We start from the raw sequence: 27,681 nt of genomic DNA, 5'->3' as shown, positions 1-27,681 counted from the left end.
CTGTTAACAGTGTGATCTCTGTATAAGACATATATCTGAAGAAATATAAGTCTGCAGTTCCTCTCTAGGCAAAACCTATATCATCTACTTTTCTTTCTGTTACACATAATGTCTATAGTCAGGCACTATAGAAAGTGAAGCAAACTGTGTGCCTCAGCAGATTCTAACAGTAGGCAGAGTTACCTTGGCAATGTAAAATACAAAGTGCTTCATTTAAAGTACTGGTATTTTCCCAGGGAGGAGTTGACCCTCTCGGAAACAATCTAACTCTAATAAAGCAAATGTTGTGCTCTTGGAATGGTAGCACAGACACCAGTTGAGGGCTGTTTTGTTTATTTATTATAGTTCTGTAACTTAAACAGAAGAAATCATACCACACTTTGAAAATTGGCAGAGTTGCACATACACTCAAAACTTAAAACAGTTTGCAATAAACCAAGACATCTTCCCCAGTAAGGATTTAGCACAGCAATGCTCATGGCTTGGTGAGCAACATAGATTGTGTTAATCTACCCTAGAATCCTTGTCAATGCAACCTCCCACCAGTCAAGTTTCAAAATATCATGAAATCCATACTCTACAAATGCCCAGGTCAGAGGTCAGGACTCTATAAAGACCCTCATCTTTTACATTTGGTAAAACATTAAACATATTGTCAAACAGACAATTCATCTAATAGTCCCAAGTATCTTATAAAGATAACTTATGACAGTCAGGTCACAGTCATACACAGCTACAACAAGAATATAAAGAACATTTGGAACGACTGACGCATGCAGTGTCATAGTATTGTTACATATCTTCTAGTCATTTGCACCAATTCATTGTGCCTCAAACACATAAACAAGTATGATACTATACCATATATGTATACATATCATAGTAGCATAATAAACTCATATTAATCAAGGTAAAAATGAAATGACTTTGCAACAATAGAACTTTACAATAGAAGGAATGATGCTTTAACTTTTCTTTACTCTTTAGGAAAAAAATATGACTTTTTGTAAACATCTTCATAACTATCTTTTTTCAACATATTATTGAAAACTATTCAAATAGTAAATATCTAGGTGACATGGATAAAATATGTCTCAACACATTAACACTTTCAAGAAAAAAACAGGCATTTGTTAAAAGATGATTATTATAAATATTTTCTATCTTGCATTTTAACTATATTTTCATAAATAATGTATTTAAAAGTGCTGAGTATGGTTGGATAGTCAGCAATGCCGGTGTAAACAGAACATTTTGTTTCATACTCTGAATTTTTTTTAAATCCCATTTTGTCAAACACTGCAACAGTTAAAATATTTGCATAGGGAATAGATAATAGCCCTTTTAATCATATCTCCTGAATTCTATATAAGTTAGAAAATCATAGTCAGTTAAAAAAACAATTCTCAAAAGGTTTTAGGTTTATGGAAAAAAGAAACTTATGGTGCCTTTAAAGTAAATGAAATTAAAATGAAAACCCCAAACCTGCTTATTTAAAAATATGTTTAATAAATTAAAAAATGAGAGGTAGATAAAAAATGACAAAGAAAACCTATAATTTTAATATCATCCTTAATATAAGGCCAGTATTCTCAGTGGATATAAATCTTTTTAAATCTTTCACTTCAGGTTATTCAATATTATATTCATTCAGTTTGAGATTAGAAAAATAGTCTCCAGGGGAAAGTAATATTCAAATGTAAGACCTTGATATAAATATGATACGGGTTCTTATTACATTTTGTGCACAGTGGGAGATTGTTTTGAAGAATAGAAGTACACGCCAATGTCAGGCAAGTATTTCTTATAAGGATTTAAGGTAACTATAAAAAATAATATGGCAGCTAAAATATTTGAGCACTGTACTGCCTTTTAATTATGGATGAGAAGTAATAGTTTGGTTTTGACATTTGTAAAATAAGTCATTCTTAAGATACTATTTGAAGACAGTTAAGGTCTGATATAGAAGATTATTTTCTTCATAACCCTTTATAAAACATTTCTTATTAAAAACTTAAGTGTTTCACTGGATTTCATATTCAAGGAAAATCTGTCACATGACAGATGCTCTTCATCAAGATGTTTTTCTATGCTGCATGCCAGCATTCCATTCTTATATCTTTTCCTTTATTCTTCGCAAATAAGTTATCAAGCCTATTATTTTTTTCTCACTGAAGTACATAAGTTTACACAACCATTTTAGAACTGGATAACCAGTCTTTAATAAATTAATTACAGTATCAGAAATCTGATATATACATAGATTCATTTTCTTCTATTACAATTAAAAACAATATCACTCTTTGATTTGTCATTGAGATATGATATCTTCAAGTTATTTTTGTGCTTTTTGTCTTTTCTTATTATTGTTAGCTTCTTTAAACACAGCAAAGTCTTCTGTCTCAAAAATGCCACAGTTTTGGAACAACCAGAGGAATCCCCCATTAGGATTTTTCCAACAAAGATAAGTAGCTCTTATGTTTTTTTTTTCATGTACAGAAACATTGGCTTCAAAATTAATATACTGAACATAGTATATAGCATGATTAAATACCAGTTACTTTTTTTTAAAAAAAAATTGCCTTTTGTATCAGATATTAAAAAAACTGCAAACCACAGCCAAATTTTTGGCAATTATTTCTACGAGACCATATTGCACAAAAGTCTTAAATACAGATATATAAGTTATGCTATTGGGTTAAATAGTACAACATCTATGTGGCAAATGAAGCGGGTTTTCTTTGCACATGCGGTCTCTGGAGATGCATGATGATACTGCTCACAGCACTATGAACACAGTTTGCTTGCAAGTAGAATGATGTTGAATAAAACAAACTGGTTTTTGGCAATTCACTGTTTTTACGTAGTTATTTTCCTCCAAACGTAACCATGGAAAACCTTGATAAAGAGAAGGACAAAGACCATAATGGTGGTATTTTCAGCATAGCCTGAGGACAACGCCAACCTGCGGCTCTCCGGGAACTCGATTTCCGATGTGACTTAACTACTCTCATTTCCCAGCCCAGCCCTCCAAAATGATTTTTTTTCCTCCTTTCAAATGAAAATTAAGACTCAGAAGAAGAACCAGCAGTACTTTCAACAAATGACTTATAAATCTGAGAGTTCAAAAATCTTGGGAAAGAATCTCTGTGCATGAGGGTGTAGATCTGAAGCTGGGCATCTTCGTACATATGAGGATTAGGATCCAACAGATTTCTGTTGATCACCTCTCTAACTCGAGAATCGAGGCTGACCTAAAAAGAAATAAAAGAGCAAACACATTAAATGACATTTTCCCCCCAAAGGCTTTAATAAAGAGGTTTGTGACATTTCAGAGAGACTTCAAAGAGTAAACTCAACCAGCTCCCTTGAGACCCACTTTTCAAAGACTGAAAAACTTTATGATTTTTCTCTTCAAAGACTAGATTAAACAGAAAAATCAAAAACAACACACACACACACAATCTCTTCCCCCGCCCCCGCCAAATACTTCTAAATGGAAATTTAGCTCAGATATCTAGACTTTCCGGGATTTATCTTTTCATGCATTTATTTGAGTCATTGAAATTTCTGTTCATCATGAAAGCCAAAAAAAAAAAAAAATAGAGTCAGAACATGAATTCCCCTCTGCCTTTGCTGTGAGTGCTGTGACTGTTCCTCTTCATCAATGGAGTACAAATTGGCAGAGAGGAGGACAGGAGAGGAGAAGAGAACAAAGGAGAGGGCAGGGGAGAAAGGGGGAAGGAAGAGGTCTCTGACAAAAGTTCACATGCATGTCAAGTGCTGATACTCAGTTTCTAACATGCCCCACTAGGTCAAAAGTAGGCATGAAGGAGTATGGAAGGGTACACTAACATAGAAATACAGAGATTTTTTTTTTTTTTTTTTGAAGTAGGGTTTCACTCTAGTTCAGGCTGACCAAGAATTCACTATGTAGTCTCAGAGTGGCCTGGAACTCACAGTGATCCTCCTACCTCTGCCTCCCGAGTGCTGGGATTAAAGGTGCATGCCGCTGCTCCTGGCAGCGATGTGCTTAAAGTACCACCCATCCAACAAGGCCTGAAATCATTCCTGAACACTTCTACTAAGCAGAAACCAGAACAGAGTCTCAAAATGAGATTTGTTTTTGAGAGGAGAGACCTTAGTAGGATTTCTGAAAGCCCATTAAAATGGTCAGTGCAGTGCCCCTTGAAAAGTGTACAGGAATTAAATTCAGTAATTATTTGTCACCCTCCCCTCCCCATATGCTTTAAATTTTAAATTCATTTGGAATAGGAAGGACACATTGGAAAGAGAAGTAGGGACAAACAAGTAACCATAAGGTCATGGAAACACAACTAAGGTCTGTTCTGAAACGCCATGTCAGAAAAACCCTATGAATGCATGAAGTCTTAGTTTTCATCCCTAGCATGACCAAAGAACGAGGGAAAAAAATAAGCAAACTTGACAAGACAAAAACAGTCAATCCTGACTGGTTTCAACTCTAACCCTATGTTGCGCAAGGAGTTGGGCACTGTGGGCCACAATTAATTATCTCATATCATACATGACCTTCTTGTTTATACAGAAATATATATTTTTTCCAATAAGCATTTTGTGACAGCCGTTTTGTTTCTGTTTTCTTTTTCCATTCCAAATCTGGACCGCATGGAGTCTGAAACCATCTCTGAATGAAGCCTCTTAATTATCATCCAGTATCCCTAAAGTTCAGAGCTCTGCAGCCCATATGCAATTAGACTGATCCTTATGCTCAAGTCAGAAACTGGTGATCCAGAATAAATTTCTGCAGCTTAACTCAACCAACTTACTTTTTATTAAATTTTATTTATTTGTTTGCAGGCACAGAGAGAAGAGGGACAGATAGAAAGAGAGACAGAAAGAGAGACAGAGAGAGAGAGAGGGAGAGAATCGGCACACCAGGGCCTCCAACTGCTGCAAATGAACTCCTGGTTCATGCGCCATTTTGTGCACCTAGCTTCATGTGGGTACTACAGAACTGAACCTGGGCAGTTAGGCTTTGCAGGCAACCATCTTAACTGCTGAGTCATCTCTCCTGCCCCCCAACTTACTTTTTAAAAATATTTTCATTTACTTATTTAGAGAGAGAGAGAGAACGTACATAGGGAAAGAATGAAAGTAATTATGGGTGTGCCAGGCCCGCTTGCTGAAGCAAATAAACTCCAGATACGTGTTACTTTGTGCCTCTGGTTTTTGTTGTTGTTGTTGTTTTTTTTTTTTTTTTTTTTTTTTTTTTTGAGGTAGGGTCTTACTCTAGTCCAGGCTGACTTGGAATTCACTATGTAGTCTCATGGTGGCCTTGAACTCTCGGTGATCCTCCTACCTCTGCCTCCTGAGTGCTGGGATTAAAGGCGTGCGCCACCACGCCCGGCTTGTGCCTCTGGTTTTATGTGGGTCCTGGGGAATCAGATCCGAGCCAGCAGGCATTACAAGACAGCATTTTTAACTGATGATCCATCTCCCTGGTTTTCAACCAACTTATGTAGAGAGAAACTTAAACATATTTTAGCTGAATATATATGTTCTTTTCATTGTTGCTGAGTCTTTAAGAAAAAATAGCATAAATCTTTAAGGAATAAACAAAACATAAGGGTTGATGGCATTCCTGAGAAATGACACCTGTAAGTTGCACTCTGGCCTCTAAGCACACACACATATGTGCACACATACACTCAGATATACACAGACATGCATAAAAATTTCAAAGAGATATTCTGAAAATGGATTAGTTTTCACTTTCTGTGCCATATGAAGTCATCATTGAAGAAAAAGTGCAGAATTCTTTTGCAAGCTTTTTATTTTATCTAAAATACTTTTTTTGTGATTGTACACAATAATAAAATATTGACACTGGAGTTTAAACTATTGCATCTTACTCTAATATGTGGTGTCATGGAAGGATAAAGCCTTGTCAAATACATTCCCCTGGCCTCTTTTCAAATCCCAGAGAACGTTTTGCTTCAGTAGAGAAAGAAACCAGATGAGGGGTCAAGAAAAGAAGGTCTTTACTTACTATTTCTTTGGACTTTTTCGAGTAGGGTCTCCCTCTAGCCCAGGCTGACCTGGAACTCACTCTGTAATCTCAGGTTGGTCTCAAACTCACAGTGATCCTACTACCTCTGCCTCCTGAGTGCTGGGATTGGTCATTTACTTCTTAGTAGCATAATTTACTTTATGTGCTTATCATTAGGCAAAATCGTAAAATCACCTTAAGACAAAGTTAACTTCATTTATCATGGGCCTTGAATCCTCAGTGTTTAATTTTGTTGAAAATTAACACTCAAAATATTGTAGTGGAAAGAGTACATTTAGTAATCTATGACCATAATGCATTTTCTATTGCCATTTGAAAAATAACAACATATTTACCTTGATACCTGATTGTTTCTTTGTAAAGGTTGCCAGTCAGTCAAAAGAAGTGTAGAAAGGTCAAGTAACAAGGACACATCCCATGGATTTAACAATCTACAGATTCGTCTTGTGGCATCTTGGTGCTTCAGAATGAAGAAATCTATAATACAAGGTGGTCAGGGAGGTTGCCTGGGTGGGCCAGAGCCACAGCCACTATAGGACTTGGGCATGTTTAAATGATCTTGTGGTTTTAATGGCAAATGTTCCCCTTAGGCTGTGTGCTGGAACTCCTGGTCATCAGCTGGTGGCACTGTTTGGACAGGTTGTGTGACCTTTAGGAAGTAGAGCCATGCTGAAAGAAGCAGTGTCCTCTGCTTCACACCTGACCATGTGACTAGCTCTGCCTCATGCTCCTTCCCCATGTCATCCCCACAGCTAAACTTCCTCTCAAGGCTCTAAGCCACATGGAACCCCTTTCCTTCCCTAAGTTGCTTCTGGCCAAGTATTTGTTCAGAACAACAAGAAAGGTAACTAATCCTGACAACTTCTGTGTTGGTTTGATTCAGGTGTCCCCCATAAACTTAGGTGTTCTGAATGCTACGTTCCCAGCTGAAGGAGATTTGGGAATGCACACCACCTGGAGGTGGTGTATTACTGGGGGTGAGGGTACTTGTGGGTGTTACAGCCGGTGCCTCCTTGCCAGTGTTGGGCACTCTCTCCTGTTCCTATTGCCCACCTTATGTTGGCCATGGGGTGATGTCCACCCTCTGCTCATGCCATCATTTTCCCCTGCCACGGTGGAGCTTCCCCTCAAGTCTGTAAGCCAAAATAAACCTTCTTTTCCCCCCAAAGCTGCTTTTGGTCGGGTGATTTCTGCAAGCAATGCGAACCTGACTGTGACAACTTCAAAGGCCTCTTTATCTGAGGTGTACTGCTTGGGGGCTGAGGTGTTTTCTGAGCAGAGCTCGTCCAAAAGGTCAGGAGGATGGCTAGAGCAAGATAAGAGCTACCCTGAGGCAAGAGAAACTCTTCTGAGCCCCAGTAGACTTACAGCTTGATGGGGGACAGAAAGGAGAAAGGGTACGTTACAGCAATAGCAGAATTAATTATTTTATTTATTTATTTTTGGTTTCTCGAGGTAGGGTCTCACTGTAGACCATGGCTAACCTGGAATTCATTACGTAGTCTCAGGGTGGCCTCGAACTCACAGTGATCCTCCGACCTCTGTCTCCCAAGTGCTGGGAGTAAAGGTGTGCACCACCACACCTAGCCTATCAATTAATTATTATTATTATACTTTGATTTTTTTCTAGGTAGGGTCTTGCTGTAGCCTAGGCTGACCTGCAATTCACTCTGTAGTCTTGGGGGGGGGCAGTGGGGGTGGGGGAGATCAAACTCATGGTGATCCTCCTACCTCAGACACCTGAGTGCTGGGAGTGTGTACCATCACACCTGGCCTATTTTATTTTATATATTTTATTAATTTAAAATCAGGATCTCACTCTAGCCTAGGCTGACCTGGAGCTCATTCTGAAGCCCTGAGCTGGTCTTGAGCTCACGGCGCTCCTTCTACCTCAGGCTCCCGAGCTTAAGGAAAAGCACTACCACCTTTAGACGTGTTAGTGCTGAACCCTCACTTCCGCAATGCTGACAACATCGGTGCTGTGGGAAGCCTGGTAAATGAAGCTTAAAAAGACCCAAGTGACTCTGTGACAGGCATCAGTGAACCTGGACACATTCATCCCATGTGACTTAGGTAGCAGGGAAGAAAAGACATGCCTTGTAATCATAATAGAAAACTCTCCTGAGATGGCTCAGCAGTTAAGGCGCTTGCTTGTAAAGCCTAACAACCCAAGTTCGATTCCCCAGTACCCACATAGAGCCAGATGCGTAAAGTGGAGTATGCATCTGGAGTCCGTCTGTAGTGGTTGGAGGCCCCGGCACACCCATTTTCTCTTTCTCTCTGCCAGGTATGGTGGCGAACCTTTTTAATTCCAGCACTCAGAAGGAAGGAAGAGGTAGGAGGACTGCTGTGAGTGAGTTCAAGGACAGCCTGAGACGACATTGCGACTTCCATGTTAGACAGGGCCAGAGCGAAACCCTACCGCAAAAGAAAAGACATTTAGCAATTTTCCCCAACTACTGGGGTGGACATCACCTTGAGAACTTAGGCAACACAGTGCGGATGCAAAGAGGAATGAGTAGAGTCAGAAATCCTGCTGCTATGTCTTGGGACATTTGGGGCTTCACCAGTCAGATACCTTGGTTATTCTTACTATATTTCCTACCCCATTCAAGGGAATGTTATAATATATAACTATTACAGAAAAAGAGCACAAGCTTTGGTTCTGTCTTTTTATTCTGGCTGGCAAGATGCAGTGGCAGTTTTGACCTTGTGGATATTGTCAACAGAGTTATACTGAAAATTATTAACTTTCACTGGAATATTTTTCCCTTATAGAAGACCCTCCTTCAAGTTAATTTCTGTTTATAAAAGTATTCCATTTATTTATTTATTTGAGAGAGAAAGAGACAGATGAGAGATGAGAGAAAGAATGGGCACAACAGGGCCTCCAGTCATTGCAAATGAAATCAGATGCATGTGCCATCTTGTGCATCTGGCTTATGCGGGTACTGAAGAATCAAACCTGGGTGCTTAGGCTTTGCAGGCAAGTGTTCCTCTTGTTATCTCTATGTTATTTTGAATTTTACTAAAATTTCTTTATTAAAGTGATTCTTGGCTAGCCAGGCGTGGTGGCACATGCCTTTAATCCCAGCACTTGGGAGGCAGAAGTAGGAGGATCACTGAGAGTAAGAGGCCACCCTGAGACTACATAGTGAATTCCAGGTCAGCCTGAGCCAGAGTGAGACCCTACCTCAGAAAACCAAAAAAAATAAAAATAAAAATAAATAAAATAATAATAATAAATAAAATAAAAAATAAATAGATTCTTGGGCTGGAAAGATGGCTCAGCAGTTAAGGCACTTTACTGCAAAGCTTAATGACCTGAGTGTGATTCCCCAGTAACCACACAAGGCCAGATGCACAAAGTGGCACATTTATCTGGAGTTTGTTTGCAGTGGCTGGAGGCCCTGGCATATGCCAGCACATATTCTTTGTTTTTAAATTTTTTGTTGTTGTTATTTTATTTATTTTAGAGAGACAGACAGAGAGAAAGAGGCAGAGATAGAGAGAATGGGTGCGCCAGGGCCTCCAGCCACTGCAAACGAACTCCAGATGCATGCGCCCCCTTGTGCATCTGGCTAACGTGGGTCCTGGGGAATCGAGCCTCGAACCGGGGTCCTTAGGCTTCACAGGCAAGCGCTTAACCGCTAAGCCATCTCTCCAGCCCAATATTCTTTGTCTCTCTTCTCAGTCTGTGCTTGCAAATAAATAAATAAAATATATTTAAAAAAATAAAAGGATTCTTTTCTCAGTGACATTCTGATCATTATTTTTTTTGTTCATTGAGAGTCTCCATTAAAATTTATCAATTATCTTGGCATGGTGGTGCACACCTTTAATCCCAGCACTTGGGAGGCAGAGGTAGAGGGATTTCCGTGAGTTCGAGGCCACCCTGAGACTCCATAGTGAATTCCAGGTCAGCCTGGGTTAGAGTGAAACCCTACCTCAAAAAACAAAACACAACAACAACAACAAAAAACCCAAAAACAACAACAACAAAAATTATCAATGAGGGGCTTGGCAGCAGTAAAAGGCATTTTCTTACAAAGACTGACAGCCTGCATTCAATTCCCCAGTACCACGTAAAACCAGATGCACAAAGTGACACATGCATCTGAAGTTCGTGTGCAGTGGCTAGAGGCCCTGGCATGCCCATTGCCTATTTCTCATTCTTTCACTCATTCCCCACACTTTCCTCTGCTTGCAAATAAATAAATAAATAATAAAAATATAAAATTACCCATTATAACTTCTGGCAGTGACAATGTTTCTTTTCTCTCTCTCTCTCTCTCTCTCTTTTTTTTTTTTTCAAGGTAGGGTCTCACTCTAGCCCAGGCTGACCTGGAATTCACTCTGTAGTCTCAGGCTGGCCTTGAATTTACAGCGATCCTTCTAGAGTGCTGGGATTAAAGGCATGTGCACACCATGCGAGAGTGAGAGACAGAGAGACACAGAAGGACAGAGAATGGGCGTGCCAGGGCTTCCTGCCACTGCAGATGAACTTTAGACACACGCACCACTTCGTGCATCTGGCTTTACATTAAACTCAGGTTGGAGGATTGCTGTGAGTTTGAGGCCACCCTAAGGCTACAGAGTGAATTCCAGGTCAGCCTGGGCTAGAGTGAGACCCTACCTTGAAAAAACAAAACAACAACAAAAAAAAATAAAGAATAAAATTTATATTGCCCATTGGTTTCAAGTATTTTTTTTTCTTTTTTTTTTTTTTGGTTTTTTGAGGTAGGGTCTCACTGTAGCCCAGGCTCTGACCTGGAATTCACTATGGAGTCTCAGGGTGGCCTCGAACTCACAATCCTCCCACCTCTGCCTCCCGAGTGCTGGGATTAAAGGCGTGCGCCACCACGCCCAGCTCAAGTATTTTTTACTGCGTAGCATAATGCTCAAGTTATTAAAATATATAGCACGGGTCTTAAAACAATGAAAGATAAATTTTAGCATGTAAGCTTCAAAAGTTTAAGAAAAATGGCATATATATATATATATACATATATATATATATATATATATATATATATATATATATATATATATGCCTGTTTCTTCTCTCTCTCTTTTCTTATAAAATACATAAATATATATTTTTAAAAATACATCTCTACATTTAACAAAGTAGAGCATGATAATTCAGACAAATTAAAGAAGAGTAAAGTTTGGTGAAGAAAAACAGTTTTGTTCAATAATAAAATCCTAATAATTTTTACTTACTTATGTATTGTCTATTGTCATTTTATTTATAGCTTCCATAATTAGAGACAATAAACACTGGTAATTCCCTCCCCCTTCACTTTCCCTTTCCAACTTCCATTGCCATTTTGTAAGTGATTTAATGTTCATGTACTTTAAAAAGTATTTGCAGTAAGTAGTAACAGTTACAGAATTTCGGAGTAGAAAGGCCACATGGTTTGGTGCCCAAACTAGAAATGAATGCTGACTGGTTTACTGAACACTGTACTGAAAGAGATTTTAAGGGTCAACTGAGTGTGTGGAACACGATTTATTAGCTCTGTTATTTGGTGGGAAGGGCACACAAGTCCTCCGGCTGCCATCTGGGTATGATTACTTCCTCTGGCTCATGCTTATTGTTGTTTTGGTTAAAAGATCAACTGACTATCGAAGTCCACAAAGGTGATGTACCCCAGGCCACAGACTCAGGATGTAGCAGAGACAAGACTAGAGTGGTAGTTAGCTGAACATCAGATACCCATACAATGAGGGCTTTCGTGGATGTTTTTGCCAGCGTTACAAAATGAAATTTGAAGAAGGAGAACTTGGCAGGGCATGGTGATCCCAGCACTCGAGAGGCAGAGGTAGGAGGACTGCTGTGAGTTCAAGGTCAGCCTGGAACCACAGAGCAAGTTCCATGTCAACCTGAGCTAGAGTGAGACCCTACTTCAAGAGAGAGAGAGAGGGATGGGGTGAAGAATGAGGACTAAGTGTCATCAGTAAGTGATGCACTGTGTGGAAATTGACATGCTCTTTTACAGGAAATGTCACTGAAATATAACTGACTGGAAAGGACAAGGGTACCTTCTAGATAGGTTGTGAGTCAAGTCACTAAATAGGGTTCAAGAATAATAATGCGTAGAGGCGGGGGAGACGGCCTGCTGGGCAGAAGTGCACGGCAACCTGAGTTTGGATCCCTAGGATCCGTGTAAAGTTGAATGTCATGGTGCCCATCTGTAACCTAAGCATACCCATGGGAAGATAGGAGGCAGAGACTGGAAAATCTCCAGAAGCTTGTGGTGAGCTTGGAGTATGTAGCTCTGAACTATGAGACCTGCCTGAAACAAAGAAGGTGAGAACGGACACCCAAGGTTGTCCTGTGACCTCCACGTGCGTACTGTGGTACACACATCCACACACACCAAACACACATATACACAGCACACACACACACACACACACACACACACACAGAGAGAGAGAGAGAGAGAGAGAGAAAATAAACACATTTTCCCCCCCTTGGCTTAAAATAAGCTTCTCAGCAATCTCCTTGTGTAGTTGAAAATCCCACGTTGGTTTTAATTTGGGCTCCTAAAGAGTCATCAAATTTATTTCCTGTGCTGACAGAAGAGAAATTGTTTGGCTAAACAAAAGCACATCAGATAGCTGAATGACTTAGATTCTATGCCAAAAATATTATTTACAAGACAGCAAACAAATACCGAGATAATAATATGAATATGTGAATTTTTTTTTTGTTCTTGTTTTGTCTTTGTTTTAAGAGGTAGAGTCTTGCTCTAGCTCAGGCTGACCTGGAATTCACTATGTAGTCTCAGGGTGGCCTTGAACTCACAGTGATCCTCATACCTTTGCCTCCTAAATGCTGGGATTAAAGGCATGCGATAGTCTGGCTAATATGTGAATTTTAACCCATGTTTCTCAATATATCTCTCTTATTCTTTTCCTTCCTCTCTCTTTCCTTCTCTCCTAATATTTACTTTGAGAACTTCATAGAGTTGGTAATGGAAAAAATGTGGATATTAGGAAAATAAAACAGGTAATACATATGATAATTACATTAACATTAGCGTGGTTATGAAGGGCCATGTTCTTACTCAGGAAATACTAGTCAGTGCTGAAAACAATTCCACAAACGAAAAGCAAACATGCCATTCCACCTCACCATGGCCGACACTACCTACACAAGACCTGCATAATTGGAGGGAAAAATGGTGACATCAAATAGAAGAGAGAGTGTTTGGAAAGAAGATGGGGTTCAGTGGAAGGAGGGTTAGGGAGGGGGCAAAGGGAGGCTGCTGAGTGGAGATTATGATCATGGTATATTGTTTATATTTATGGAAGTTGTCAATAAAAATGCTTTTTAAAATCCATGCTATTCTTTTTCCCCTTTGAGCCCCTATACCAGAGGTTTCTGAAGTAGCTGGCATGTGGGAAGTTGGCTAAAAGTATAGATTTCTAAGTTCTGTTCCCCAGAATTTCAGATTCAGAGGTCCTGAGCAGGCCTCAAGGGTTTTCCTTTTAGACAAGTGATTCTCACGCACGTGGCCACAAGATCGCCCCTGGATTAAAGTCTGTCCCTTTTTTTTTTAAATTTTTTTTTTTGGTTCATTTTATTTATTTATTTATTTGAGAGCGACAGACATAGAGAGAAAGACAGATAGAGGGAGAGAGAGAGAATGGGCGCGCCAGGGCTTCCAGCCTCTGCAAACGAACTCCAGACACGTGCGGCCCCTGGTGCATCTGGCTAACGTGGGACCTGGGGAACCGAGCCTCGAACCGGGGTCCTTAGGCTTCACAGGCAAGCGTTTAACCGCTAAGCCATCTCTAAGTCTGTCCCTTTTAAGACACAGCAACTTGCTCAAGCGCAGTCCACAGTGCCATCTCTGGAGGACAAGCAGACGCGCACAGCTTGGTCAGAGGTGAGTGATTACAGCTTGGGAGGGGGCTGGGCTGGGAAGTTCCAGGAAGATTCTCATTCCTGACCCTACCCAGGGAGGCCTCCTGAGCTGCCCACAGCCCAGACTCCACCCAGCTAGGACAGTGCCCCCCCCCCCTTGAGAGTCACCCTTGGTCTTAGGAAACCCACCTCAGCGGGTTCTGGATTCTTACCTCTTTGGGTGACAGGATAGAAATGTAATCCTCATAGATCATCCTGGCCTTTTCTTCAATGACTTTTTTGTTCTGCTCTTTCTTTAAGTCTTCACAGGCCAGCCAGAAGAGCAGGTTCTCTTCACTATACTCTGTTCGGAGGAACTCTCTGAAAAGGTTTCTTCCAGCAGGAGTCTTCATCATCTTGTCAAAATTTTGAGACCAGGACAAGACTTCATCTGTAGTGGGGTTCTGGCTACAGAGGCGGAAGCAAGCCATTATTAAAGGCAACTTTGACCAGTGAGGGTTCCCCTAAGGCCTGAGCGAATGGATAGAAAGCCCATTCATATGCTGCCATCTAGTGGCCGGTACATTGCCTCGCAGTCTGGCCTGAGTGGCAAATAAACTGAGATTTAGATCCCTTCGTTGTGGGACTTGCCAAGCTTGCCAATGGGCACAAGGTGTACGGAAGGCAGCAAAACACTTGGTTAGTAAGGAGCTATGCCTGACATGCACGTGGCCATCAAGCATTTCTAATGAACCCTGTAAATGCTTCGCCTCCTTAAAAACTTGATGTAAACGTAACACGCTCTGTTACGTTTTCTTTGCTTCATTACATAGAATTACATTTTCTAATTTTATTTTTATTTATTTACTTTTTTTTCCCCCCGAGGTAGGGTTCTGCTCCAGCCCAGGCTGACCTGGAACTCACTAGTAGTCTCAGAGTAGCTTTGAACTCGTGGTCGTCCTCCGATTCCTGCCCCCCATGATGGGATGCAAGACTTGAGCCACCATGCCTGGCTAGAGCTGCATTTTCCAAACAAGCATCTTCAACCGCTGAGTCATCTAGATTTAAACTGTCAAGCATTCATGTTTTTATTTTTGTTTGTTTATTTGATCTTTCAAGCTAGGTTCTCACTCTAGCCCAGGCTGACCTGAAACTCCTTCTGTAGTTCCAGGCTGGCCTTGAAGTCACAGATAGCCTCCTGCTTCTGTATCCAAGGGCTGGGATTAAACAGGTGGGCCACCATGCCCAGCTTCAAGCATTTCTTTCTAATTTTAATTTATTTATTTGAGTGTGTGTGTGTGTGTCTGTGTGTCTGTGAGAGAGAGAGAGAGAGAGAGAGAGAGAGAGACAGAGAGAGATTGGGGGGATAAGGTATCTTAAACAGACTTGTCACTGTCCTACAGTGTATGAACCTATTAATTCACTTAAAATAGTAAATTTAGGCTGTGTATGGTGATGGACACTCTCAATCCCAGTACTCAGGAGGCAGAAGTAGGAGGATCACTGTGAGTTCAAGGCCACCCTGAGACTACATAGTGAATTACAAGTCAGCCTGAGCTACAGTGAGACTTTACCTCAAAAAACAACAACAAAAAACCCTAAAATTTCACAGAAGCTGTATGAAGCTGATATTGAAAACTTCTCATCGAAAGCAAAAGGCAAGCACTTATAATGCTGTGCATAGTCAACTTCTAATTTGAATTTTTCCCCTGGATAATGCATTTCAGCTTTGTGTTTGGGGAAATTTGGCCAGTCTTTGCCCATGGACACAGTGCCGGACCCAAGAGCCAACTAGATGCTTTTCTTGGCTGACTGTGGTGACCGTGTGTGTGTGTGTGTGTGTGTGTGTGTGTGTGTGTGTGTGTGTACTCTTGACTCATAAACAATAGAGCTTAAAATATCCTCAGACAAAAGAAGTAAATAGCAAGGCAATTTTCAGGGATAGTTCATACACTAATCTTTTGTTGTTGTTGTTATTGTTTGTTTATTTGCTTTAGCCCAGGCTTACCTGGAAGTCACTATGTTGTCTCCTGGTTGGCCTCGAACTCACAGAGTTGAAGGCATGCACCACCACGCCTGGCTTATCTTTAATTACTGAACGTGAGAGACAACTGTGGGACATGATCTAGCTGACCACACATTGAAGAGAAGGGGATGGGGAAAAAGTGATTGTGATTACAAAAGAAGCTCGTTTCACAAAATCATTTCCAAGGGTGCCACAAAGGCACCGGGTGGCTGGGAGGAGCCTGGAACACGGGAGCCGAGTCCAGCACAGGCCTCATACTCACCATTCTTCTAGGACCTGGATACTCTCCATCTTTGTGGTGTGGGTGGGTCTTCCTGCACTTTCTCCTCTTTCTTCATTCCTAACGGTGAGGCTGGAAGGAGCACAACGCACGTGGTCAGTGGCATTACGGTGAGTTAAATGGGAGAAGAAGTTCCGTGAGAGAAATAGTTCACAGATTTTACTGATGATGATCTAAGGATAAGGTACGGAAAGAGGAATGACACTTTTTGAAAACTTTTTTACCTTTTATTTATTTATTTAAAAAATTATTATTTATTTATTTTATTTGAGAGAGAGAGAGGGAAAGAGGGAGGTAGAGAGACAATGAGCACGTCAGGGTCTCTAGCTGCTGTAAAAAAACTTCAGATGCATGAGCCACCTTGTGTATATGGCTTATGTGGGTCCTGGGGAATTGAACCTGGGTCCTTTGGCTTTGCAGGAAAGAGCCTTAACCACTAAACGATCTTTCTAGACTTTATTTTTATTTATTAAGAGAGACAGTGAATGAGCATGCCAGGTCCTCTAGCCAATGCAAACAAACTCCAGATGCATGTGGTACCATGTACACCTGGCTTATGTGGGTTCTGGGGAAGTGAACCTGGGTACTTAGGCTTCACAGACAAGCACCTTAACCACTAAGCCATCTCTCCAGCCTAGGAATAACAATTTTAAGTGATGGATAAATCTATACTAACTCAAGGAAAAATAATTTTAAATGAAATCTGAGATTTCTTCTGACTTTATCCTTAACCAATCTGAATCACTTCAAGCCTCCAAGGTGTTTCCTGATTATAGCCTTAATATATACCATACTTTAATGATAATAACTATAGCTACACACACACACACACACACACACACACACACACATATGTATGTGTATATATATATATATATATATATATATATATATATATATATATACACACACACACACGCACGTATATGTATATCTGTTGCCCTGTGAATGGAAAAGCCACTTTCACTTTTTAATTTTTTTTTCATTTTTCAAGGTAGGGTCTCAATCTAGTCCAGGCTGACCTGGAACTCACTTTGTAGTCTCAGGGTGGCCTCGAACTCACGACGATCCACCTACCTCTGCCTCCTGAGTGCTGGTATTAAAGGTGTGGGCCACCACACCTGGCTAAAATAGTTTTTATATTTATTTATCTACTTGACAGAGAAAGAGAGGGAGAGAGTGAGAGAATGGGCGCACTAGGGACTCCAGCCACTGCAAATGAACTCCAGATGCATGCGTCCCCTTGCGCATCTGGCTAACGTGGGTCCTGGGGAATCGAACCTGAGTCCTTTGGCAAATGCCTTAACTGTTAAGCCATCCCACCAGCCCCTCTTTCACTTTTGGTTAGTTCTGCTCATACTTTGTTTTCACGTATTTTCTCCCTATTAGTATCTAAAGGAGGTAAAATGTATCCAAATGCAATATGGATTTTGTTGAATGGACACTGTCCTTTTCTAGAAGCCACACTTTCTCCCATCAATGGCATCATTCCTGCAACCACTAAGGTCTGAGTAGCTGGACTGTGGAATCTCACTAGGTCTTTTCCATTCCTTCCCCACAACAATTAGTCAGTCTCCAGCATCTTGAAAGGGCCACGCCAGCAACTCTGAGCATCTGAAACAAGGCAGTGCTGGGCAGGAGGAGACCCTGTGTCCTTGGGAAACACAGCAACATGTTAGGGACTATGAAAACACAAACATGTTAGCCTTCCACCCCTCTCTCTGTCTCTAATAGATAAATAAAAATAAATCTTTATTTTTAATTTTTATTTTATTATTTTTATAATTTTTTTGTTTAATTTTATTTATTTGAGAGCGACGGACAGAGAAAGGCAGAGAGACAGAGAGAAAGAGGAGAGAGAGAGAATGGGCGCGCCAGGGCCTCCAGCCACTGCAGACGAACTCCAGATGCGTGCGCCCCCTTGTGCATCTGGCTAACGTGGGTCTTGAGGAATTGAACCTCGAGCCAGGGTCCTTAGGCTTCACAGGCATACGCTTAACCACTAAGCCATCTCTCCAGCCCACTTTTTTTTTTTTTTAAAGGAGGAAGTTGGAACGATGACTGGGCTTTCCTCAGTAGAAAACTCCTGAATTAGCAAACTAATAGCTCTTCAGTTTATTTATTTATTTATTATTTTGCAGTAGGGGATCACAGTAGCTGAGGCTGACTTGGGACTCATTTTATGATTCCAGATTCACAGTGATCCTGCTATCTCTGTCTCCTAGGTGCTGGAGTTAAAGGCATGTGCCTCCATGCCTGGCTTTTTTTTTTTTTTAAATATTTTTGAAAGAGAGAGAGAGAAAGAGAGAGAGAGAGAGAGAGGGAATGAGAATTCCAGACACATGCACCACTTTGTGTGTCTGATAGGCACTGAGGTAATATGCTACTGTCACTCAAAAGACACAGAACTCCCCTCAAAGGGGATAAGATGTCATTTATTCTGGAGCCAAATGAGTCACCATGGGCTGGTAACATAGGTTTATTTAGGTTACATCAATTCCATGCTCCAATGTGTTAACAATTTCATGAAGGTTTTACAGTTACAGAAGAAAAGGAAGCCATAATCCAAGACACTTTTCAAATATACTGGCTGACCTCAGGTAGGTGGATTACAGACAGAGCAGGGGAGAATCTCTACCACAGGCTTCAGATGCTGTCTGATGACATTCTTAGCCCTTAGGTTGGTGGAAGCTGGGTTATGTTTGCACATTCCAAAAAGGATCACACCTGGTCAACTGATAGTCACCAGGATGTTAGTTCAGACACAGAGGTGGGTAATTAAATGGCTATTAAGGGGCTAAAGGTATCCCAAAGTAGTTTGGCTCTGAATGTGCAACATCCCATCTCTCTGAGATCACAGAAGTTCTATCAGCCCATTTCGCTTGTGCCAAGTTAGATACAGCACTTCTCTTGGAAGTTTCGTTCACACCACTTATGTGGATGCAGAAAGTATCACTAAGGTGAGTTTGGTAGAAAGAAGGCATTTAGGGGACGAGGTGTCCAACAAGTAGCTTTCTCTCTCTCTCTTTCTCTCTCTGTGATTATTTGCATGAATGTGGGCACACATGTATGCAGGTAAGCATGCACATGCGTGTTGTATGTATGTGGAAGCCAGCGGTTGATGGCAAATGTTTTCCCACCAGAGCTCGCTGATTCGTTCAATCAAGCTAGCCAGCTTGCCTGGCTTGCCCTGGGTTCCCCCTGGCTGGGATTACAAGTGAGCCACCAGGGCCCCCAGCACTTCTGTAGCTGCTGGCCATGTGCCCTTCAGACTGGTGAGGCAGGTTCCTTATCTACTGCGCATCTCCTCAGCCCCCAAGGAGTTGTTCCTAATCTTGAAACCAACGCGATGTGACACAAATGCATTCTCTCCTCCTCGGGTTCCAGAAGAGGGTGAGGATTTGAGGGAATGTGACCAGTGGAAGAAGGCAGGTTCGTAGCCTGATGGCCACACTTCAACCGGAAAGGAGACTAAACAGGAAGAAGGTACCAGAGAAAGGAGAACTAAGTGTTGGAAAGGATAACTTAGCTGGGAAAAGCACATCTCAATACAAATAAAATTTAATAATCTATTGAAGGAAATTCTCCTCCGCCCATTCCTAGGGACTGTGGCAGGTTCGTTGGTGTAGAAGCATGGGAAGGAAAGGGAAAACCTTCAAGAAAGGTGGTGTAGCCCACAGACTTAGGAAGCAGAGCCTATGGCTGGTTGGTCCCTAGAGGAGTGTGGAGACAATAGAGCCTTGTGGGACTGGAGAAGACAAAACCTGTCAGGAGGTGGAGCCAGGACAAAGGCTGTAGAGAGGGCAAGGACACTGACTTAGTCTCTGCTAATGGATGCTGTCTGTGGGTGCGCTTGCAGTTTGAGTTGGCCCACGAATCCTCAGCCTGCTGTTTGGGTCTGTTACGAGTCTTAGATGCACCTCAGTAATCTCAGGAAGCATCTCGGTGCCCCCTCACTCTCGGGGCACCTGAGACGTTAACTCAGCACAGGCCCTCATGCCTGGGGAACGACCTGCTCTTCAGCGAGCTTCTGGAAGAACCTCTGAGTGGAGGCGTGTCTCTGGCATCTCAAAGGGAGTGGATGTGGGAAGATACCCCACTTACAAGATGCTGTGAAGTTCCTCTGTGCGTATAAGACATGCCTCTTGGGCTGGAGCGGTGGCTTAGTGGTTAAGGTGCTTGCCTGTGAAGCCTAAGTACCCGGGTTCAGGACCACGTAAGTCAGATGCACCAGGTGGAAGCAAGCGTCTGGAGTTCTGAAGTTCGTCTGCAGTGGCTAGAGGCCCTGGTGGGCCCATTCTCCCTCCCTCCCTCTCTCTCTTTCTCTCTCTCTTTAAATAAGTAAAATAATAATACACATATTTTGTTTTTTTGAGGTAAGATCTCACTCTAGCCCAGGCGGACCCAGAACTCTCTTTCTAATACGAGTTTGGCCTCAAACTCACAGAGATCCTCCTACCTCTGCCTCTGAGTACTGGGATCAAAGATAGGTGCCACCATGCCCGGTCCATAATATGCATTTTAATATATTTTTAATTTATTTATTAGAGACAGAGAGAAGGAGTAAAAGAGAGAATGGGCCCACCAGGGCCTCTAGCCACTGTAAAAGAACTCCAGACGCATGTGCCACCTTGTGCATCTGGCTGATGTGGGACCTGGGGAATTGAGTCTGGGTCCTTAGGCTTCTCAGGCAAGTGCCTTGATTGCTAAGCCATCTCTCCAGCCTGATATTTTGAGGTAGAGTCTCGCTGTAGCCCAGGGTGACCTAGAATTCACTCTGTCATATCAGGGCAGCCTCAAATTCACAGCAATCCTCCTACTTCTGCCTCCTGAGTGCTGGGATTAAAGGTGTATGCCCCATGCTCAGCTAAATACTTTTGGGGGGTTAAAATATGCATCTTTTATGAGTTTCAAAGACATTAAAAAAGGCATCTTGCAAAAGGGGCTAGAGAGGTGGCTCAATGGGTAAAGGGTTCTCAGCACAAGCTGAGATCTAGATGAGTGCAGATCCAGAACCCACTTAAAAGCCAGGCACTGTGCTGTGTGCTCTTGAAACTCCAGCACTGGGGAGGTAGAGGAAGGAGGATTTGGGGCTTACTGGCTATCTGGTAGAGCTGAGCTCTAGGATCAGTGAGAGAACCTGTCTTAAAAAATAAGATGGCAGCCGGGCGTGGTGGCACACGCCTTTAATCCCAGCACTCGGGAGGCAGAGGTAGGAGGATTGCTGTGAGTTCAAGGCCGCCCTGAGACTCCATAGTGAATTCCAGGTCATCTTGGGCTACAGTGAGACCCTATCTCAAAAAACAAAAACAAACAAAAAAAAAACAAAACAAACAAACAAACAAAAGATGGCTAAGACTACATAGTGAACTCCAGGTCAGCCTGGGCTAGAGTGAGACCCTACCTCAAAAAACCACTAAATAATAATCATAAAGGCTGACAAACTGGGTGTAGTGGCATTTGCACTTGGGAGGGCAGAGGTAACAGATTCACCACGAGTTGGAGGCCAGCCTGGGACTACATAGTGAATTCCAGGTCCGCCCAGGCTGGAGTGAGACCCTACCTCAAAACTGCTCCCACATCCACAAAGAAAGATGGATAGTGACTTAGAAAGACACCCAGCATGATCTCCGGTTCCCATATGCATGCTCACACACTCACACGTGTACACGTGGACCCACACGTGTACACACACACACACACACACACACACACACACACACACACTCATATACACCATGTACATGTGCAAAAAATATTATTCAAATGGAAAATTAACACTCACTTCCACAAAGTGGCCCAGAAAATGTGCCCCAGGAAACAACACAGGCCACTCGTTGCAAGGGCCATCTCTGAAACATTTCTTCTCTCATTGCCCCTGTTTCACAGCAAAAACGTCTGGAATCCACATACGTGATTCACAGATTTCTGAGCGTGGATTCTGGCACTCCTCTCCATTTCTGTGATGTTTACAAACATCCTGAACGCTGCCGTGTTAGAGTGATCATTATGAAATCCTGGCTGGTGTGTGCATCCTTGGTGTCCACAGATGGGAAAATATGGACACACGTTTGGACCAGAGCTACTTATGACAGACAGTTAACAAATGCTTAACTGTTCACCATCTGCACCATCTCTTAAATCTGATGCTGAGTACCATTCTTTACTAAAAAAAAAAGAAAAAAAAAGAAAAAAGAAAAAAGAAATAGAGGGAGTGAGAGAGACAGAGAGTGAGCCAGTGCAATGGAACTCCAGACACTTGCACCACCTAGTGGGCATGTGTGATCTCACGCTTGTCTCCTCTTGTGCCTGTGGCTTGCGTGGGATCTGGAAAGTAGAACATGGGTCCTTAGGCTTTGCAGGCACGCTGCTTAACAGCCAAGCCATCTCTCCAGCCCTGTTTTGTTTTCTTGAGGTAGGGTCTCACTCTAGCCCTGGCTGACCTGCAATTCACTATGTAGTCTCAGGGTGTCCTTGAACTTACAGTGATCCTCCTACCTCTGCCTCCTTAGTGCTGGGATTAAAGGCATTCCATGCACTGCCACACTCAGCTAATTTTAATTTTTATTCATTTATTTGAAAGAGATAGAGAAAGAGAAAGAGACAGAGAGAGAGGAGAGAGACACACACAGAGAGAGACAGAGAATCACACTCTAGGACTTCTTGCCACTGCAAATGAACTCCAGATGCATGAGCCACTTTGTGCATTTGGCTTTATGTGGGTAGTGGGGAATCAAATCTGGGCTGAGAAGCACCTGTAACCACTAAGCCATCTCTCAAGCCTCTGAGTACCATTCTTAAAAGTGGGCTTCAATTTATCAATAATCAAGAAGCATGGAAAATGCCATCCTGAAACGAAGAAAAATAAGTAAGTAATTGATGTTGAACCTTTGCGAACATGTCTGTAACCCAATCTAATCTCACTTGGTTCTGCTCTAGGATGTATGGTTTTGTCATTTATTTATTTATTTATTTATTTTGAGGTAGGGTCTCACTATAGCTCAGGCTGACCTAAGCTCACTCTGGCCTCAAACTCACAGCGATCCTCCTACCTCTGCCTCCTGAGTGCTGGGATGAAAGGCGTGCCCCCCACGCCCGGCTTCTCTGCACGTAAGCCAGATGCACAAGGTGGCAGCACAAGCATCCAGAGTTTACTTGCAGTGGCTAGAGGCCTGGGTGCCCCCATTCTTCCTCCATCTGCCCCCTTCTCTAATAAGTAAATAAAGTAAAAGCTGCTTTAAAAAGATAGAAAATTGCTGAATATATTTCCTTTAGCTCATCATTTCAACATTCTATGGAGTGAGAAAGTTCTAAAAAGAAAACACCAAACTTTAAATTTAAGGGCTGTGAGGTGTTTAATTTTATCTTTTACATATAAGAAAATAAAAGAGGGCTGGAGAGATGGCGTAGCGGTTAAGCGCTTGCCTGTGAAGCCTAAGGACCCCGGTTCGAGGCTCGGTTCCCCAGGTCCCACGTTAGCCAGATGCACAAGGGGGCGCACGCGTCTGGAGTTCGTTTGCAGAGGCTGGAAGCCCTGGCGCGCCCATTCTCTCTCTCTCTCTATCTGTCTTTCTTTCTGTGTCTGTCACTCTCAAATAAATAAATAAAAAATTTTAAAAAAAGAAAATAAAAGAAAGCCATGTGTGTGTGTGTGTGTGTGTGTGTGTGTGTGTGTGTGTGTATACACATATGGCTTTCTTTTCATTTTTTTCAAAGTAAGGTATTGCTTTAGCCCAGGCAGACCTGGAATTCACTATGTAGTCTCAGGGTGGCCTCGAACTCTCTGTGATCCTCCTACCTCTGCCTCCTGAGTGCTGGGATTAAAGGTGTGCACCACCACGCCCAGCCCTATATAGTATTTTAAACTAACATTTCTATTTTTTTTTAAAGTGTGTGTCACCACTGGTGAATCCCTTTCATTAAGAGCATCTCCTTTTTAAAAAAAAATTATTTATTTGAGAGTGACAGACAGAACAGGGAGAGAGAGAGAGGAAAGAGAGGGAGAGAATGGGTGCACCAGAGCCTTTATCCACTGCAAACGAACTCCAGGTGCCTGTGTCCCCTTGTGCATGTGGCTAACGTGGGACCTGGGGAATCGAGCCTCAAACTGGGGTCCTTAGGCTTCACAGGCAAGCACTTAACCGCTGAGCTGTCTCTCCAGCCCAACATTTCTATTTTTAAGAATACTTTATTTTTTATTTATGTATCTTTGACATAGAGAGAGGGAAAAAAAGTGAGAAAATGGGCGCATCAGGGCCTCCAGCCACTGAAAACAAATTCCAGACATGTGTGCCTCCTTGGGCATGTGGCTAACGTGGGTCCTGGGGAATTGAACCTGGGTCCTTTGGCCTTGTAGGCAAACGCTTTGACCACTAAACCATTCCTCCAGCCCACATTTCTATTTTTTAAGCCAAGCCACAGAGAGAACAAAACTTACATGCCACACTTGCTGCATAAGTCTTGATCAAAGCTTAAATACTTAAGGGTAGAAAATGTAAGCCGCGAGGCCAGAGCTAGAAAAGCTAACATTTAAATCCTAGCAGAGATGTTGACAATGGAGGAGATACATTTGGTACTGTTCAGAAAGCAAGACAATATGCTCTCTCTTTGTATGGGTGGGCTCGTTGGTTGTTGAGAGAGCAATTTGGATCTTGGGACCTTTAAAACAATACCTAATTCCAATCATAGTTTGCCGACTTGTCATCGGGGGTCTGTTTTGGCAGATGATCAGCTATTGTGAGGGGGAAAAAACAGTTCTGAGAAAGAACGCCTGAGGCAGTGGCATGTAGGACCACAACTTTGCAGTATCCATGGTAACTCGGAGACGGGGAAAACGAGCACATGTAATTCACAAAAATTCAACCAAGGAATCGATGTGACGATCAAAGTTAATTCATTGTGGCATTAGGTCTTTCAAGCAGCAGGAAGCCTGTTTTCAGTGTTCCAAATGGTGTGTATGTGTGAATAACTGCATGTGTGTGTTCGGATGTGCATGGGTCACAGTGTGTGGTGTCTTCTATCTTGCCTTCTATCTCATCTGAGGCAGGGTCTCTTGTTGCTCACGGCTGCATATACGAGGTAGCTGGCCTGTGAGCTCCCATGATGCTCCTGTCCTGCCCTCATCCGGCCTTAGGAGGGTTGGATCACGCACACCTGCTACAGCGTTTGGCTCTTACACAGTTTCTAGGGATCTGACCTCTGGTTGGTACACGTGCACAGTAAGCACATCTGTCTAATTAGCCATCTCCACAGCTCACTTATTTTCTTTTTACGTAACAGGCTGCACCTCATATTCTCTACTGCAGAAATGAAATGAATATCCTTCGGGTTGTGAAAAAAGGACTAGTGGATTGTTCTTTAAATAACTGATTTTTTAAAATTTATTTATTTATTTATTTGAGAGCGACAGACACAGAGAGAAAGACAGATAGAGGAAGAGAGAGAATGGGCGCGCCAGGGCTTCCAGCCTCTGCAAACGAACTCCAGACACGTGCACTCCCTTGTGCATCTGGCTAACGTGGGACCTGGGGAACCGAGCCTCGAACCGGGGTCCTTAGGCTTCACAGGCAAGCGCTTAACCACTAAGCCATCTCTCCAGCCCGATTTTTGTTTTTTTTTAGATACCTTTACTGCCCAGCGTAGTGGCACATGCCTTTAATCCCAGCAATTGGGAGGCAGAGGTAGGAGGACTGCCATGAGTTCGAGGCCACCCTGAGACTACATAGTGAATTCCAGGTCAGTCTGGCCTAGAGTGAGATGCTTCCTTGGAAAACAAAAACAAACTACCTTTAATTACTTGCAAGCAGAGGGAGATAGAAGTGAGACAGCCAGAGAATGGGCATGCCCAGGACCTCCAGCCTCTGAAGACAAACTCCAGATGCATGGACCACTTTGAGCATCTGGCTTTATATGGGTACTAGGGAACTGAACTTGGGTCATTAGGCTCTGTAGGCAAGTACTTTTAACACTGAGCCATCTCTCTAGCATTAAGCAATTTATCTTAACCATTCAAAATACTCATAGTAAAATGCTACAGCTTTACTTAAGAGTCAACAATAACTGACAAATACATTTGACACACCTGATGTACGTGACATTGGCTGGGTTTGAAATTAAAGAAGGATACTACAAGGTCTCTGGTATCCAAGACAGTTCAAAATTCAAGCTGAATACCATATCACATAGTGCCAGGATGACAATGAGATAGAATCATGCATGCAGTGTTCAGACACTTAGATGCTGGTGCGGTCACTATATTTTTGCGAGGGAGATGGGAAATGGGCTTCACAGAGGAGGTAATGATGGAACTGGGTCGAAAATGAGCAAGATGTTTGCCAGGTGGAGACCTGGATGAGGTAGGCTCCAGTTCAAGGTGTGATGGAGTCCTGCCGAGGCTGAAGTTGTCGAAGGCATTATTCACGGAAACCAGATGGGATGGCCCCAGGCAAGAGCACATCACTGGACTAGCTAATGGAGTGACCAATGCAGAGAGGGATTCTGCTTGTGCAATCCATCTCCTTGGGAGAATTTGACTTCCTATGCTTTATTTATCCAATTCCTAATAACAGCAGCAACCTACCTCGTGAGACGGTAAAGCCAAAAATAAATCTTGCACCAAGTTTTAAAGTGTTTCATTAAATATAAGTACAAACTGGTTACATATTGTAATAACTACAGATTTACCAAAGGGCTATTGACGTCAAACCGAGGGGACAGAAACGTGTGCTTTGCCATTATTATAAAGCACATTCTGACAAGTGACTTTTCTACTCCTCTTCCTCTCAACAGTCCTATAAGGGAGGAGAGAGATTGGTTATTGATCTTTCCAAGGAAACAGTCACTGAGGCTGATCTACACACTGCTCCTACCCAAGCAGACTGGGGCCGACACGAGGTTCTCATGTCCTCTGACTTCTAGCCTTATCGCCTCTTTTGCAATGCAGTGCAACTTCCTCCTACCTACAAGAGCTACTTGTGACGCCTCTCCTTGTGAGCTGCTCATTGAAATGGGTTGGTCTTAAAGGTCTGAAGAAGACCGGCTCATCAGGAACTAAGAACCCCCCCCCCCCCACCCACCATCAGGTATAGCACCCAAGGGTTGTTCTGCATGATATGCACCCAGATGACTCTGCTAACAGCAGATATAGGTGAGATGTGACTTCTTTTCCTCAGTGGGCAATTTAAGTTACTAATAATTAATTGCTATAGAGGATTTTGTTTTGAGCCAAGCTTAACAGACTGGCCTTTTGTTTTAAATAAAGATTTTTGTTTATTTTTATTTATTTATTTGAGAGCAACAGAGAAAGAGGCAGATTGAGAGAAATACAGAGAATGGGCATGCCAGGGCCTCCAGCCGCTGTAAACAAACTCCAGATGCGTGCGCCCCCTTGTGCATCTGGCTAACGTGGGTCCTGGGGAATCGAGTCTTGAACTGGGGTCCTTAGGCTTCACAGGCAAGCACTT

The 27,681-nt window shown here is 42.4% G+C and overlaps 1 protein-coding gene across 3 annotated transcripts in view; it reads right to left on the bottom strand.

Moving 5' to 3' along the window:
• Positions 1-1,081: 1,081 nt before the first annotated feature.
• Positions 1,082-27,681, bottom strand: part of Rgs17 (regulator of G protein signaling 17) — a 122,774-nt gene continuing 96,174 nt past the window's right edge. Inside the window, exons 3-6 of one of the 3 annotated variants that reach the window (XM_045158916.1) lie at positions 16,202-16,291; positions 14,827-14,982; positions 14,147-14,381; positions 1,082-3,254 (exon numbers count right to left, since the gene is read on the bottom strand). In XM_045158916.1, the coding sequence (XP_045014851.1) occupies positions 3,066-3,254; positions 14,147-14,381; positions 14,827-14,982; positions 16,202-16,291 (670 nt within the window). In that variant the 3' untranslated portion in view covers positions 1,082-3,065. Of the gene's footprint in view, positions 3,255-14,146; positions 14,382-14,826; positions 14,983-16,201; positions 16,292-27,681 lie in introns of those variants that run through there. The other 2 variants (XM_045158917.1, XM_045158918.1) reach the window with 2 other exon arrangements.

This window comes from Jaculus jaculus, chromosome 9 (genome assembly GCF_020740685.1).
Source record: "Jaculus jaculus isolate mJacJac1 chromosome 9, mJacJac1.mat.Y.cur, whole genome shotgun sequence".
Lineage (NCBI taxonomy): Eukaryota > Metazoa > Chordata > Mammalia > Rodentia > Dipodidae > Jaculus > Jaculus jaculus.
This window is presented reverse-complemented; position numbering and strand designations above follow the sequence as displayed.